This window comes from Elgaria multicarinata, chromosome 4 (assembly GCF_023053635.1).
Source record: "Elgaria multicarinata webbii isolate HBS135686 ecotype San Diego chromosome 4, rElgMul1.1.pri, whole genome shotgun sequence".
Taxonomy (NCBI): Eukaryota; Metazoa; Chordata; class Lepidosauria; order Squamata; family Anguidae; genus Elgaria; species Elgaria multicarinata.
Window position 1 is genome coordinate 67768822 of NC_086174.1, and position 17460 is coordinate 67786281.

Sequence of the window (17460 nt, forward strand, 5' to 3'; positions counted from 1 at the left end):
TCAGGCCATCAATGTGATTAGATAAAGGCTAGACATTTTTGCATCCTGCTGAACTTTCATCGTGTAAATCTGAGGCAGTGTGCTGCTTATGCGCCAGCTGTACCACCTCAGGTTTCGTGTGGACAGGCACTTGTCTTGCCTTTGCCCTCAAGAGAAACCTATGATGCCACAGAATAGGCTTCTTTGAGACTGAGCAGTTTGAGCTGGCAAAAAGAAGTATTATTTAAGTGTGCTGATTTGTTCCAGTACTCAGGATGAGAAAGTTATAGTTTTGTGACAGTTTACAAGAAAAGCAACTAGTATTTAGAGAATTCCTAAAATCAGTGCTACTATTAATGGTCACTTAAAACCCAATTCTTAACAAAGTAACTGCCTCATATCTTTACCTTTGGTCTGACTGATAAGAGTCCGAAGCTCCCAACTCCTTCGGGCTGATCCGCCTGAATCTCCTTTTGGATAAGACGGCTCTATGGAAACAAAATACTATGAAACACTGATGGAACCAAAAACAAGCCGCAAACTGATTTTTCACCTGTTGTTCAGCAGTGTTCCTATTTATGTTACGATACGGAGAGGTTAGTCAGGATATGAAGGTGCTGCCACGGATCCACAATGGGAGATACTATTCATACACAAATGGAGCAACTCTGCCCTAAAGAGTTCACAATCTATGTAGTTACTATGAGGGTGGAATAGCACCACCTACTCTGCTGGGCCAGGTAAAAGAAGGGGGCAATGCTGTTAGGAACAGCTCTTGCGTCCTTCATGCTGGACTCCTGGCCCTGGAATCAATGGGTTGGGCCTACAGAAGCACGTGTGGAACAAGGCTTTCCTGCCCCTTGCTTTGCACTGCAGGTTCCAACGTCCTCTGAAAAGATACTCTTGACAGTCAGAGGGCCCTCAGGAATACTGCAGGACATGTCATAGACTTCTGATTGGGGAGGTGCTTACTTAAAATCATGTCCCCTTTGGGACCTCTGGATCCAATCCAGTTACTTTCTTCTTTCAACATGGTTAAATGAATTTAAAATGAATGGAATAATTAGTAAAAAAATGAATAGGCAGTACTATACAACATTCATTTTACAAAAATTTCAGGCTCAACACAAAAAAGTAACTGTGCACAAGCACATAGTAAAATGGTGAATTATTAGTTCTAAGTTCCATTTAAAAGAAAGATGAAAAGTAAAATGATTGTCTGAATTAAACGCAAAAGGGTGCATCAACCTGAACAGTTCTATTTCCCTTTCATGTGTAATGGATTGGACCTCAGGAGTTTGCCATCTAATGGAGTATATTAAGTAGGAAAAAAGCCCAAAAACGTTTGTAAGAATATAAAAGCGAATGTATCATTGAAGTAAAGACTTCTGATGATGTCTGTGACAGGAACGACTTTGCATGTTGAGGAGGAGCAAAGACACCTGTCTGGAAGGAGCCAGAATTGATTTTACAGATCAGGATTTGGCACCTTCTACACAGCAGGAGTCCAGTCGCTGGTCACTGCTTAGACAGTGCTGAGAGGGATTATGATTTGTTTTTGCTTTTTGTGTGAATCTACTGGACTGGTTTAGGGCATCTGTGGCCAAACCATCCATGGATTTCTGAAGAATTGTGTGAAGCCATTCAGACAACTGTGCTTGGTAACACTATGAAGGACTCTCTGACGTTGCCTCTTTACGATACGCTGCTGGGTTTGGATACTTATGCTTAATATTGTATTTCAATGGACACTTTATTGATTGATTTCTCTTTGTCCAGATGTAAGAGAAGGGTCAGCTGCCTTTGTAAGTAGCGAGCCTTGAAACACACGAGCAATAGATAAATCTAGAACTAACAATTTCTGGATTGGTCATATACTTCATAGACTGAAGTCATCCAAATAAGGGCAATTTCCCATATTAAAATATTGCCTGGGAGGTTTTTTTCCATCTACTTGCAAAAAAATATTTGAGGTAATCATGTACAGCCTTCTCAATAGTGGTGCTTATATTTATTGTACAAATATAATCTCCTCAGGAAGTCTATTTGGTTTCCATCATGTCTTGCCTTTTATGATTTCATCCAGAGCCTTTTTAATTAGGAGTTCTCTCAGTTAGTTAATTAACTGGTGGCTCCCTAGGTTTACAGCTTCTCATATGAGTTTACTGGTTGTTAGACAGCTTTTATGGGTGTTGATCTAACTGCAAATCTTGAAGTCTGGGAAGCTTGTGTCCAAGGGAATAAGTCATGCAAACAGAATCCAACAAAATGAGAAGCCCCCAAACAGATCGCCCAGAAGCAAAAAAAAAGTGTTATATATTTATTTTATATTTTAAAAATGTTTTTAGATATTATGTTGTCTATTGTGCATGCTGTTTATATGTCTTTATGTAAATGGTTTTCATACTTCGTATAATGTATTTTAATGGTTTTTAATTTTAAACTTGTATGTGGTTTTTAATTTTTAACTTGGTATAGAAATAAAAGGAATGAAATTAAATGAAATTCTGAACAGTTTAACTGCTTCAACATCTTTCAGACCTTCTGGAGAATTTTCTACCATAAACAGCATGTAGTTTCTAAGCTATCAGGTTCTCTATACACGTTATGGAATGAGAATACCCCACTGAAAATTAGGCAGAACATTATTTCAAAGTAAAATGGCAAGTTACTTTAAGGGTGTGTGTGCATAAACGTAGTGTTACAATGATAGCAGCCATCACCTTCACGTTCTTCAGTGGGACTGGAGTGGCGGCTTAATGACCGAAACTGCAGTTCAGCGGCGATTGAAGCCAGTCGATCATTTTCAGGGACGCTTGAACCCCTGTTTAAAAAGAACACACACCACTGCTACATTAATTAGGACTTCCACTCCTTGCTTTTCTAAAGCGCCACAGCATTGGAAAATAATATGGAAGTAGCCATGACCCAGTATGCCAGCGAAAGCCACATATTAGGAATGCAAAGGAAACTTTTATAAATTTTACCTATCCTCAAAGAATCTCACCACATTTTCTTTTTAGGAAGGCTGCTACTAATATTTGGCAATATACAAAGGAACCATTGCATGTAAATTAGGCTGGATTTACATGTAATAAACCAGTCAACAACTCTGTGAGAAGGTGGTGATCCAAGTTCTTTCAAGCCTCAAGCCATCAGAGTCTGACGCATAAACTGCAATTGGAGTGAAAGGTGGGATAATGTACACTTCATCTCTCTCTCTCTCTCTTTCTCTCCCCCCCTTATAAATCTATATGAATGAGAGAGAATGAGACATTTGGTGTCATGTGATAATGTTATGCCTTTGGAGAAACAAATAATTCAGAGATGGCACTATCACTGTTCCAGACACAATTGTCTCACTTTTGGTCTTTCTATCAGAAATATGGGGTACTAGAAAGAATAATAAATGAATTACAGTAGTATATATGCATTATTTAGTGCTCCAAAAAAAGTCTTATGGTGGATTTTTCACCAGTTTAGGTTTAATTGTTTAAAGGTTTGTACTAAATATATGTCTACATGTGCTCATGGGAAGAATTTTATAAAACTAATTTTCCACTACTGTACATATTGTAGCCTCTCAGTTCAGTATGAGTTCAGTCACCACTAGCTACTATAAAACTGCAAAGGAACTAGAGGAAATGAATTGCACGTGTTAATGACACTAAAATAAAACAAATCTATAATTTGTTCTCAAACATGCATGGTCAAAAACATGTGTGTGTTTTTTTTAAAAAATAGTTGAATATATAACATGCACTTAGTACTGGTTCCCCCCCCCCACCCCCAGCCTGAATAGAACCAAGAAAGTAATGGGGAACACATCATGGAACCAAAAGGAACACTGGGAACTAAGTGCAAGCAGTTTATATGAGTGACGTGAACAGGAATGAGTCCGCTACGTTGTGGAGTGGAGCTACCTGATATCATTTGCACTGCTGACAGGTTTTGGCTGAGTTGAGTCACCACTGATGGGAGTGGGGCGACTAAGAGCAGGACTGCAATGGTTCCGTACATCGCCTGGGACACTCCTTGTGCTGCAGTGAGAAGAAGAGCTTCAGGAAAAGGGGGTTTAGGTCCATTTCTAAATGGATTTTTAAAACACGGTGACTTCAAACGGCCGTCAGGAAAAAAATCTTGTGACCCATTAAAAAAAAAAAAAAAGGCAAAATGATTTGAGACCAAAATAGATTTAGTAGCAGATCATGTCTCTAGATTGCTCTCTAAAATTATGGTTGCAACTGAGAATTTAGATGGGGTTCAGCATGCAAGAGAAGATCTTATAAATATGGAGTATTGAAAACAAAACTGGAAAGGAATATAATGAAGGGTACGAGCCCCTACAAAAGTGCCTTGTTGAGTAATAGCACATAATACGACAGGCCTGAAATGAAATTTTTGATTTAATTTTGTAGCAAAAACTTTTATAGACGTGAAGCGACAATATTCATAAACATTAATTTGGCAATGCTCTAATTTCTAAGATGACAATTTGCCACCATATTCAGCTAAATTTCATAAACTACGAAGCAGCAATATCACAGTTATATGCATGCTCATATATGCATATTAAAAGTGGGAAGCATAACAGAAACTCAATTTTTTGCATCTCAGTTCTCTGAGGGCCATGATCTTTATCAGTAGCATTATACTAGCGCTATTACTAACATAGCATCATTAACATGCTATCCTGTCATCACTAATGGATTTAAGAGGGTACATCTGCATGGGAAATAGACATGCTACCGTTTGCAACCTTTAGAGTTGGAAAGAAAGCACAGCTACTATAGAAATGGGGGGAAATGGTAGGATAATACAGTGGTGGGCTGGGGAGTGGGGAGACAGAGAGTTGCTTCACCCTTGCTGCTTTTTATAAATTAGAAAATAAAAATGCAAAAACTCTATCTCCAGCACTGTAGTAGCATATCGGCGAAGCACATACATGAAGGAGGAAAAGAACTTTTGTCAGAACAAAAGTTCACAAAATGGTTCAGGTACAGGGAAGGAGGGGGAGGTGTTATGTCACTATATCACTAAATGCTCACACAGGCACTATCCAATTCAGGACTGCCACATTTCATGCAGGACTCAAAATGGCAAGAAATGTTAGTTCCGGGGTGGTGGGGTATGTGGAGGAATATTGTGGACTTGATAGAAAGGTTCAGATGGGTGACGTTGCTTGAACAGCTTCAGAAACACCCGTTTTCTCTGTACCAGGGGTATGCAACCTAGTCGCCTTGCGCCCTGTTCATCTAGAGAGCACCAGTTGCCTACCTCCACTCTAGACCCTAAGCAATGAAAGTGTGGGTAAGCTCTTAATACCTGAACCCTTCAGGCGTTGGGATGATGAGGTGAGGATTTGGGGGATCACTATGGCATCGAGGTACTTTCACAGGACGGGGACTATTCCGATGAATAGCTACAAACAGAAAGAGACAGAAGGAGATCATTCAGATGGTTAAAGCAACACCAAAAACATGCAGGAGCATTGTTACTGAGGTCCAGTTCATGCAAAACTGAAGAATCTGCACCAGTTCACTGTGAGCTGGTTCACATGTAATGAGAAGCCACCATGGGTGAAACAGGGCTTCTTGGTGCAGCGCCGGCTGCCATTTTGAAAATCCAAGTCGCCACAGCTTGTCGTTATATGTGAACCTGGTCGGAATGGATTGTTGGTTAACAAGCCACCCACAAACAGGCAATGGATTCTGGGTGACTTGTTAACCACCCCAACGACCCACCCTCACCAGGTTCACACGTAATGCAAGCTGCGATGCGCGCCAACCACAGCTTGAATTTTCAAAATGCAAAACAATAAGCCCTGGAGGGAAATTCACCCACAGTGGCTTGACATTACATGTGAACAAGGTCTCTGAGTACAGATTTACTGACAGACCATGACAAGTGGACTGAATGAAATGGATCAGCCCAACCCAAGCAAGCTAGTTGTGTGGAGATTTAGTGAGCTATGAAAAAGCAGCACAAATAAGCAAGTTATTTCTATTTTTTAAGGTCATTCGGCATAGAAAATTAGAAAAAAGTTGGCAAAAGTAAAAAGCTGTAAGAAAACTCCAATTCAGGAGATTTGTTCCATATATTCAGATATTTAGCTTGACTACATATACTTTCATAATGGACCTAGACTTGTTTGAACCGAAACCACTCACTCTTCCAGTCCATCTGTGATGATCAAGTAAAACACAATTTTAAGTTTCCTTCTTTTCATCTCCCAGTGTAGCCATTATTTCTTCAATATACTAGACCATTAGGACCCGTTCAAGCTCAGCCACAAGTAGCGAGAAAGAACATCCATTGATCTCACTGGAACCGTTCCCGTCATTTGAATGTTTTTGTTCTATAGCTGTACATGTCATAGTAATATTGGCATTTCTCAACATTAGCATCTCTCTTGCTTATACCGTTTTCTTGCAGGAGAAGCCACCGCCAACTGTGTATGTGAGACAAGGCTCCACATTTGATTGCATGCAGTTCTGCTGTTGTTGTGACCCACGCAGTCCAATGAAGGCCACCCACCCACCCACCAAGTATTTGATTGGGTTTGCTACTTGCCAGCAACTGCAAAAAAATGATGGGAGTGGGGAGTCTTTCAGCACTTGGAATATACACAATACATGGCTGAAGGGGTGTGGCTTGTTAGGTCATAGGGGGTGCAGGCTTAAGTTGAACATTCTTTGAAACAACTCTCCCACCCTATAGGCCTTCAAGAGGCAGCTGGTCAACCATCTGTCAGGTATGCTTTAAGGTGGATTCCTGCATTGAGCAGGGGGTTGGACTTGATGGCCTTATGGGCCCCTTCCAACTCTACTATTCTATGATTATATGATTCTAAGAAGGTCTGGGGAAGACATTTATGCAAATATTTGAAGAGCTTGTTTTAAATTTTGTATTGTACACTGTCTCGAGAGTCATTGACTAAAAGGAAGTAAAAAAAATAATAATAATAAAAAAAGAAAATTTCCAAGGCTCAGTTGGCAGAAATGTGCAAAACGACCTTCTCAGTTGCTGAATCAAGACTTTAAAATACCATACACTAGGAGAGATGCCTGGCTTGCTACCTGACATCATTCCAAGCAAAAGTGAAAACCTCTCTATTCTGTCACGACTTGGCCAATTAGATGTGTATCTTTGCCATTCTGTCTGATTCCCTGATTATATTTCTGAGTTTATTGTCTGGTACTCATTATATTTTTTAATGTTTTTAAAATTGTATTTTTAATCAATTGTGGTCATATTGTTAGCCAGTTTTGTTATACTGAGACAAAAAGGCAAAACAGAAATGCTTTAAATAAACACACACACACGTGCTTTGCTGTAATCCTTAAGTGTTTTAGATGAACACTTACAATTAAATCGTCACATTTCAATAAATTATAGCTGTAAAGTTCCAGAGGAAGAGACTGTAGCTGCTGCCTTACCAAGGTACAAACCTGTAACGGGACTGTGAGGCTTTCCGATGACATGGCCAATACATTCATTCATCAATGCCTGTAAATTCTAGAAAACAGAAAACAAATAGCATTGAAACAATAAAAAACACATTTTTAAGTGGTACCTGCAGGCATCTTTAATCCACTGAAATGCGTAATTTAGGAATACATATTGGTGAAGGATGAATGCTGATGAACCATCAAAATGCAACCCTTCTTTCCCAATAGGTACTAATCTGGTCTCAAATATAGGCAATAATGCTTGTTAACTTAAGACGTAGGAGTACCTAATGACCTACCAAGAAGTCGTCTTCAGGCAGAGCTGACATAAAGGCTGGCTCAATGGCTTGAAGAAAATCAAAGCCCTGCGTTGCCCACCTGTTGAGCAGAAAGAAGTTATTTGTTAACCAGGAATAATTATATAAGGACTTCTATTTATTGAGAGAAACTATCTCTGTTGCTATACTACTTAAAAATCTTGCCTTTCTAAGCATTATGCAAATATAAAAGAAAGTGTGCTCAAGGCTCTGTTCCCTGCAGCTATATTTGTATGGATATTCATAGGAAAGAACACTGCATTCCCAACATTCTTAATTAGAGGTGTTTCTAAAGAAATCACATGATCCTGCAGGTCATTGTCTCTCAATCCAACCTCGTAAGGTTGGGTTTTTCTGTGTACAAAAAGAGGTACGAATGGCAAAACAGAGTGAAAAGTGCTAGAGAAATTACTGATAGTAATGATTGGAGATGCAATGTTGTATCTGGACAGAGAAGGCAGGGCTCAAATTATGTCGCACTGGGTGGCCTTGGGCAAATCAATTTATATAAAACAAGAAGATTTGTGATGGTTGCTTTAGATCATCCTTTCACCAACCTGGTCCCTCCAGACATGTTGGGCTGCAACTACGTTCATTCCCATTGTCACACTGGCTGAGAATGATGGGAGTTGCAGTCCACTACATCTGGCGGTCACCAGGATGGGGAAGGTTGTTTTAGATGCACATACGCAAAGCATGCTCTATACAGCAAGACATTCACATGCAGTTATTTGATTTTACCAGGTCATTACACAAATGGTGAAATGATCAATACCACATTCCCTATTTGGGTATTGCAAATGAGTAAGACTAACTAAATTGTGTGATAGGCCTGAATGATAGTCATACTTTCCTGGAAACCTTTGAATAATCCGGGTTTTGGATTATCTAAGGTGTCTTATTCTTACCTAAATGTTGTGACATTTAGCATTAATAACATTCCTCAAAGTGATGTAGAGAGTACTATTACAATCAACATCTGCCCGCACCCCAAGGGCCACCGCCAACAGATCCTAGGAAGGTGGCAGTAAGGAAAAGAGTCTTTTCAGTGGTAGCCCCCTGACTATGAGCTCCCCACTGAGGCCCTCCTGGGACCAACACTGTCATCTTTTTGGCACCACGTAAAGACCACCCTCTACTACCAGGCATTAAATGGTATATGATGAGGCATCTACGTCTGCAGTTTAGAAAAAGTCTATTAGGAAAAACATTGTTTATTCAAATTCTTTTTAGCTGTTTACATTCCTTTACATTTTCTATGTTAACATTTTTAGACTATTTTTATTACGTTGTATTTTGTATTTTTACATATTGTTGTAAATGGTCCAGAGATCTTTGGCTATGGAGTGGTATAGAAATGAAATGATTAATAATAATACTGCTCTGTGTTTAAAATACAGAAGATCTCTGAAATGAAAGGGATCAAAGGTACCAAAAAATGTCTGTTTAATCTTTACCTGGGTTTGGTGCCCCGACCACTCTCACATTTGGTAAGGACATAATTCATCCACTTCCTTGCAAAACTGATGTACTGGTCTCCGATTTTCTGTCTGAATTCTCCAGACATCAGGCGAATGACTTCTTTGTGATACTATAATGCATTAAAATTATCCTTCAAGGCACTGAAATAAATATTGCTATTTTCAAGCATTAGCTGCATGCTGCAACAGCATTTTTTTATTTCTTAAAATTCTGTATCTTGATTCACAAATGCTCAAAATGACCCAACCCACAGAATAGCTACTCTGAGAAACAAGCAATACAAAAATGTGTTATATCTGTGTAACAACTTGCATACTACTCCCGTTCATATCCACAGCAAAATAAAACTGTAAGGTCAGATAAAATGAAACCATAAAAGAGGTTCAGCATCCTTTAAGAGGCCAAGCTGAACTGAAAAAGCAGAGACTGCCGGAGTCTGTCTTCCACCCTAGAGCATTTCCCACAGCCGGCAAACCAAATTAGAGCTCTCACAGCAACGGAGCCCCAGTATATGATATTTATAGATGAGTTGTGATTGGTGGACAAGGCTGTGGTCTCTGCCCAAAACACAGGGGATTGGTTCTCTTCTCTCTTTCATTTTGGTGCACTTGCTACACAGCCTCCAATACCGACTTCTCAACACAAAGCTTAAACTTTCAACAAAACTAATGTTCTCATCATGGGAAATATATTTCAAGTTCTCTGCATTTTGCATTTGCACAAAATGGCAGCAACTGTACTGATTCTACACACTCTTCTGCTCTCAACTAGGCAATGCTGTGTTTCAACTTTTCCCTGAATTGCCTGAAGTGAAAAGCAATAATGCAATCCACAAGCTATTAGAAAATATATGACAAACCTGTATAGAAATATAATTTCTTTTCTTTTGAAATGACAGAAGAGTTCTTCGGTCACCTTGCACTGTGAAAAACTACGCAAGAAATTTCTCCTGAACCCACCTCAAAACCAAAGTTATAACACTGAATCATGGCTTCCCGATAATATTGCTGCAAGGTGGCAGATTCTGATTCATCAACCTCTGTGTCGAATTCAGATGTGAACATTTGATCAACTCTGTCAATGGCACAGCTTATCTTATTGCATAGCTGCAAAGCATCACTCTGGAAAACAGGTAAAAAATATCGGCTGAAATGTTATTACTGTAAAGACACATGATGCTGCAGGAATTTTATGACAATCCTAAATGACTACTTCTTGCAATACAAAAAAGTAACCAAAATCTTTGGGTACCATAGGCTGCAATTCTATACAGTAAACCTCACTGAACTCAAAGGGACTTACTTCTGAGCAGACATATACGTTTGCACAGTTAAAGACTTTAATGGATTGTAGCATGAACTTTAAACAAGACTCTACTACATCAGAAGCATGACATGGGTTCTTCCCAGTGTATACACCCAACAACCATTGGGTAACTGTCCACACCCTCTACACAAACACCATTAAGAATGAGATTATACCCCACGTAGAATGTTGCAAACCCCCATGTTGTGTTTTGGGGTTTTAACTTTTGCAAACCACCCGGAGAGCTTTCCTTAAAGATGGTACAGAAATGTAATAAATAAATAAAAAGTAATTATTTTCAGTCCTGGACTAGACCAGCTCCCAAGCATTTATGGCAACTTCTAGAAACCTGTAGCACTGTGCAAACATTTATGAAACTTGTAACAACAGTAGTTATCATAATCTGCAAGTAGTAAAGCTCTTTTAGGGAAAGGTTGCCCCCCACAACTATATTTTGCTGTTATGCCATGCCAGTTCAACAGTGGAATTCATATTTTCAATCTAAATTTTTGGGAAATTGTTCCACATCAATCAAAGTATAAAATATGTCCTCCCAATCTATACATGCAGCCTTTTGCAAATACTATACTCAACTTCTTTGCCTGAAACTGCAGTTGCAAAACATCTTTTTCTGTTCACTTCACAAATAGGAGGTCTCACTGGGTTGTTACATGTTTTGTAACATCACTCAACTTAGCATGACCAACAAGCCAAAAGATGATAAATCAGAAAGGCGCATACCTTCAATTGCTGCAAAGCTTTGGCAATGACAGGCTGGCTGGATGTTTGCTCCTGATGCAAAGAGATCAGCCCTTCAAAAAACTGCTGGAAATTTTTTCTCAGGTTCCCAAGATGAACAGGCTGCATGACTACAAGGAGGAGGTTATCAACCTAGGAATACAAGGTTAACTTATGGTATTGCTGAAAACCTGCTCTTAAAGTTGTACTGTTGAATTCAGTAGTAGATATTTTGAAATGCAAAGTACTTCCTTCACTCTGAAATATTTAAAATGGTACTTCCTTTCTTCCCACAACATTGCCAATTATATGGAAAATCTTTACAATTATAATTTTGGATTTTCTAAGGAGGTCTCTTCAACACTCAGTATGATCTATTAAGTGACAACTCCAGATGCAGAATCAGATTTCTATGCATGGTTAGCCACCGAATATGCACTACAGCAGTCTTCCCCTAGCTAATGCCCTCCAGATTTTTGGATTTCAACTCTCATCAGCCCCAGCCAGCATTGCCAATGGGTAGAAGTCCTGGGAATTGTAGTCCAAAACATCTGGAGGGCACCAGGTTTGTAAGGCTGCACTAGAGGCTGCTAGTTGAGGAGGAAGAATCCCCAGTGCCATGTCAGCAGTCCATGAAACTATCAACACCATAACAATATTATATTTTCAGTTATGTTGTTTCAAGCTTTGTTTCTCGAAGAAATAAAAAACATGCACAGCTGAACTTAATGCATGTTGTTAATGACAGCAGTACTAGTGGTCTCAGTCTCTTGGTCTTTCACTGTCTCTCTCTCTCTCACACACACACACAGCACACAAACACAAAAGAAATGGGAGAATTTGACATTTTTACATGGAGGCAAGTTTTCTCAATCAGAATCGTAGCAAAAACATTGAAGGCTCTTAATCACAGCCTCTAATGTGTTCTAAGTATATATTGACAATGTATTTGTCATCCATTTTATGAAACGGAGACCTATTTCACAGCAAATTGTGGATTAATTAACCCACAATTAGCTGAGGTGCATGCCAGGCATGTTCCGCAGACATTTGGAATATTCTACCTCCAATCAGGGGTTTCTATGCGATGCCTGAACCTAGATACTATAGGTTAATCATGGCTTGAACAAGCTACAATTAGTAGCTAGGCTAACTGTGCATTGTTTAATCCTCAGTTAAAATTTAAAAAGACTGCAAAATACGCCCAGTATGTGCCACGACAAATCTTGTGTGAATTAACCCATGATTTGCCACTGTTAAGTGTAAATAGCCTCAGAAACAAATCTTTTTTTTTTTTTTTTGCAACATGAGCATCTCGATCCAAAGGGAGAGGCAGGTAAGAAATAAATTATTATTATTATTATTATTATCATCATCATCATCATCATTATTATTATTATTATTATTATTATTATTATTATTATTATCTTTTGTAAATTATTGCCCTTATAAGAAAAGAATTCCTAAAAACAGATGGACAAATTCTCAAGTCCCATAATCCTAGACTAATACTATTTCTGATATAATTTAGCTGTGAAAAAAACAGAGCATCTCTTAACTTTTAGAGTCCTTACCCACTTATCAATTAGAAGAATTTCAAAGACTAATATAAAAAATCTTTACCTGCATACTTCTCAGTGTATCAATAGTTTCCACCTGAGGAACTATTTTGACTGGCTGTCCTTCCCAAGTGCTCCAGTTGTCATCAACTTCATGATCTTTATCACTATGCTTTGTCATAAGCAGAAACGGTTCACCTGCAACCTCATCAGAATCTTTGGAACAGTCTTTTCCTGCAGCTGTATTAAGCAACTGCAAGATAATAGACTTTTCCCCCGCAAGGTTAGCTGGCACAAAGATCTGTAAGTTTTCAAGTCCAGGGATTTGCACCTGAAAAAACAAACCAATGTGTCTCAAATCATTAAGACTTAGAGCTGCACCAAATTTTCACAAATGAAATTCTAAATGTACCTTTATGCATCATGAAAAAGGGATGCAGCTACTGTGTCTCCCCCCAACATATGCACACACTGCTATTCCATCTCCATTTTCTTCTCCCTCACTGCATGATCTCAGCCAATCAGGGATCACATAGTGAGCAAGATTACATAGTGTTGACACTGAATGCAAATGAAGCAGCATTACTCTCGTCCCAGGGAGTCAAGAGAATTCATCCCTATGGTGCTGAGCTAACCAGGCTAACATGCATCAACATAGGAAGCTGCCCTTATACTGAGTCAGACCATTGGTCCATCTAGCCCAGTACTGTCGATGCTGATTGGCAGTGGCTCTCCAGGGCTTCAGGCAGAGTTTTTCTAGCCCTACGTGGAGATGCTGGGGATTGAACCTGCGGCTTTCTGCATGCAAAGCAGATGCTCTAGCACTGAACTATGGCCCTTCCCCAAATATATCTTACCATGCTACCTACCCACAAAGTACATGAATAGAGGAACACCTGCTGATTGTCTTACCCACAAGGTGACACATTCCCTGTGCTGCTGGGCATTGAAACGTCAGCAATGTAGCACCTCACCAAAGAGGGAATGCCTTCCTTTCCCTTCTCTCCTACCACAATGGTGAACCCTTTTGCATATCAGGGAGATGGTCAGGCTACTACCCTTCACCCTGACATACTAGTTGTTTTCTATACAGTTGTTTTCTATGTGAAGGGAGCATTTTGTAGGGAGACCATTCCATCATGTGAACATCCACAGGAGGTTTGAGATACAGTCTTATCACCTCAGTGACAATAATGCTCCCATTTACTCAGGGGAGGGAAACCTCTTTCAGCAGAGGGCTGAATTCAGTTTTGGAGAAGCTGTTGGTTCCCCCCCACCCCCAATGGTGGGGAGGGCCAAAGACAAAATGGGGCAGGGCCAAAATACCAATCACCCCCCCACTAAAAAAATCACCAAGCATATATTAGGTTAAAGCTAATCACTAAGCTTTCAAGAGTCATTTAGACCTTTTAAAATGGGGGGAAACGTGCAAGAGCTGGAAAATCACTAAATGATCAACAGTCAAGTGAAAGGAAGCATGGCTGTTTGGGGAACACCAGAAGGCTGGATTTGGCCCACAGGTCTGAGGATCCCCACTCCTGCATTAACTGTGCCTTTGGATCTTGGCCTTAGTAGTTAAACATGCACAAAATCCATACCTCACACATTTGGTTTATTTTCCCATTTAACACATTTAGGCTGCAATCTTAGGCATGTTTACTTTGGAATAAGCCCCAGTGAGCATTACTTTAGAGTAAACATGCTATTAGCATTCCAATGCCATTAAGTCCATAGGTGATTTTACCTTCATGTACTGTTGAGCTTTCAGGGCACTGAGGAACTCCCGCACAGAGGCAGATAATGTGAACTCTGCTGCTATTTCAAGGTCCTAAGAATAAAGAGAGAAAAGGAATTTTAAAAATAAAAATTGTCACAAAGGAGATCCAGATGTGCTATTTGTTTGTTGTGCCCTTGGATGTATTTGACACTGCCCTGATACCTTGGCTCTGAAATCCATTTTGTTCTGGAAGGCAAGGCCGGTGCATTTGCCAGGAACGAAAATGACTCTGGAATGCTATACAGTGAAGAGCCATTTTTCTCTGCTGTAATGTTTGCGCCTGTGTGTGTTTGAGAACAATCTTGGTAAAAATAAATCTTGTTTTGCATTTCAACCTAGAGAGAGTGTCTGAGCTAATTTCTCTGAATTAAGTGTGTTTGACCCATGTTCTCTGCACTGAGAAGCAGCTTTTATTTATTTATTTATTTATTTATTTAATTACATTTTTATACTGCCCAATGGACGGTTCACAATTTGAATACGAGTGTAGCACAAACATCTGCCATGACCATACCACAACTCTGGCAAAGTCCCTCTATAGTCCTACGTTCTACGTACGTACACGTGAAACCTGTTTGTCGAGGTGTACGTGTGGGTGCGGATGTGAGGCAACCAATTAGACTGCTAAGTATTTCAATGCAACTGAATTTGGTACATTATATAGAATCCCTTGTTTTACCTTTCTTAATCTCTTAGCAAAGCCAAGAGCTTTGGATGCTCTCTCTCTAGCTTCATGAAACAGCTCTTTCAGTGCCCGGCTGGTCTCTATAACAGATCTCCTACAAAAATTCAACAGAATGCAGTGATTTCAATACAGTTTCACACACATATTCAAATGTGTGAAAGAACACCACCACATGGTGTTGTTTTGGAATGCAAATATGTACAAACAAGAAGCTAAAAATGTATCTAGGACTGCTAAAATGACACATTCTACATAAAAATATACAACCAAGTTAAGGAAACAATGCATAAACAATGTTCTCTTATCCTTAACTGTGGGCATTATTAGGCCTACTATACATAATTAATTAATTTTGGCTGCAATTTTAGAAAACAAACAAGCAAGGTTGTAACATGGTAAAGACACTTGTAGTGCAGTTCTTGAATAAGAACTGAAAGAGCATTAAAAAAAAGAGAGAGAAACTATGAAGATTTGGGATTACCTGATTTCATCTGAAGCAGAGCTGTCATCAGCACAAGCCCAAAAGTCATCACAGCTGACTTGTAAGCCACAGTCCAAAAAGATACCTGTTGATTTTAGCAGCACTCCTGCAATGTCACTAAGAAAAATAAAAATGGAAACAACGGTCATTACTGCACACAATAGAGACAAAGGTTTGTGCGTCAAAACTTCCAAAGCGCTACAAGGTTACAGGGCCAGTGATATGAAAGTATTAAAAATAGTAAGGCGTATGCCAAGTAGTTCAGGCAAAAGTACAGCATACTAAACTCTTATTATCTTCCTTGTTATTATTTTCTTAAGTAAGTGAGGTACATAGAAGTCAGGAAAAAAATGGACTACTCATGCTGAAGGAATAAAAGCTAAAGAGAGGTAACATCATTTCTCACGCACATTTTTTTTACAAAGGGAAAAAGAAATAAACTCTGTAAGCTAGAATCAAACATTTCTGATGCAGTGACTTCAACAGTGTTTAATTTTTCATATAGCTATGGAAATTGCTACCATATTCACTAAAACATTTTTTAAATAATATTTTTTTGTATAAGAGCTTAAAACACTGTAAAACTATAACCAACACCATACATATGTGCTGTATTAGGCAAACACAGCACATATGTAAGAGTATCACAAAATATCATATTCACATACAAATTCCAAGAGACAAATATTCCACAGATGTGTATTATGCCAAGACTTTCTTCTTTTATTATTGAACAAAAAACAGCAAGACAAAGAGACCAGTTGCGAGGGTGACAGCTTCAGACATACTGACTGGGTTCAGATGACAAGATAACCCGTAATGGGTTAATTAAGCCACAATGGCTTAATTAACCTCTCATGGATTATTGTGTCTGCGGGTGGAAGTTTTTTTAATCCACAGTAGCTTATTTGGCCAAAATAAACCACTCTGATAACCCACAATCTCCACAGTGGGTTATTTAACCCATCATGGGTTATTGTGTTGTGTGGTGGTCACAGTGGGTTATTTTGGCTGGCTTCAGAGCTGTGCAGCAAGAGCAGTCAAAACAGCTGCCACTCTGCTCTTCGCTGGTTTACTGATTACAAACATGTTAAAGGAACAAAGCCAGCAGTATAGAGGAGGCAGGGTATGAGGTTTGGGTCTGATCCAGCAGCCCCACCCCCACCCCCAGTTGTTATAGGCATATCCTCCTTTTGCGTGCACTTGGGATTTTCACTGCTTTCAGAATTAAGGCACTGGGTTTTTATAGTGCATCAAGTGCCTCCTTAGTAGAGGAGGATGGCTATGAGATTTGGTCCCGATCCTGCAACCCCCCAAGGTTTTCTAGTCACTTCCCTCTTTTTGGTGCACTTGGGATTTTCCCTCCTTGGTGTGTTACTGCACAGGGGTTTGATGGTGGATTGAGTGCCTCCTGACTGGGGGAGGCTGTGTATGATGTTTTGTCCTGTTCCTGCAAACCTCCATCACTTCAAAGGTGAAACAGCGCCAATGCTCGGGCAGGAGGACTGCAGCAGGACCGCAGGCAGGGGGTGAGTCAAATTACACACAGTAACTTAATAAGATACTCACAGTAGATTATCTGTCTGATTGAGTGGGGGATAACAGTAGCTTATGTTCAGAATAAACTACTGTGAGTATCTTATTAACCCATCATGACTTAAAGTGACGTCCGAATGCAGCCAATTT

General features: G+C 39.5%; 1 protein-coding gene across 4 annotated transcripts in view; it reads right to left on the bottom strand.

The window, feature by feature from the left end:
- The window catches only part of MAP3K4 (mitogen-activated protein kinase kinase kinase 4), a 66909-nt gene that overhangs the window by 13374 nt on the left and 36075 nt on the right, over positions 1-17460 (bottom strand). The window contains exons 7-19 of one of the 4 annotated variants that reach the window (XM_063124466.1): positions 15775-15891; positions 15288-15387; positions 14576-14659; positions 12896-13162; positions 11276-11425; positions 10189-10350; positions 9205-9338; positions 7730-7808; positions 7431-7497; positions 5305-5401; positions 3903-4019; positions 2703-2803; positions 387-467 (exon numbers count right to left, since the gene is read on the bottom strand). In XM_063124466.1, coding sequence (XP_062980536.1) covers positions 387-467; positions 2703-2803; positions 3903-4019; positions 5305-5401; positions 7431-7497; positions 7730-7808; positions 9205-9338; positions 10189-10350; positions 11276-11425; positions 12896-13162; positions 14576-14659; positions 15288-15387; positions 15775-15891 — 1556 coding nt within the window. Of the gene's footprint in view, positions 1-386; positions 468-2702; positions 2804-3902; positions 4020-5304; positions 5402-7418; positions 7498-7729; positions 7809-9204; positions 9339-10188; positions 10351-11275; positions 11426-12895; positions 13163-14575; positions 14660-15287; positions 15388-15774; positions 15892-17460 lie in introns of all 4 variants that reach the window. The other 3 variants (XM_063124465.1, XM_063124468.1, XM_063124467.1) reach the window with 3 other exon arrangements.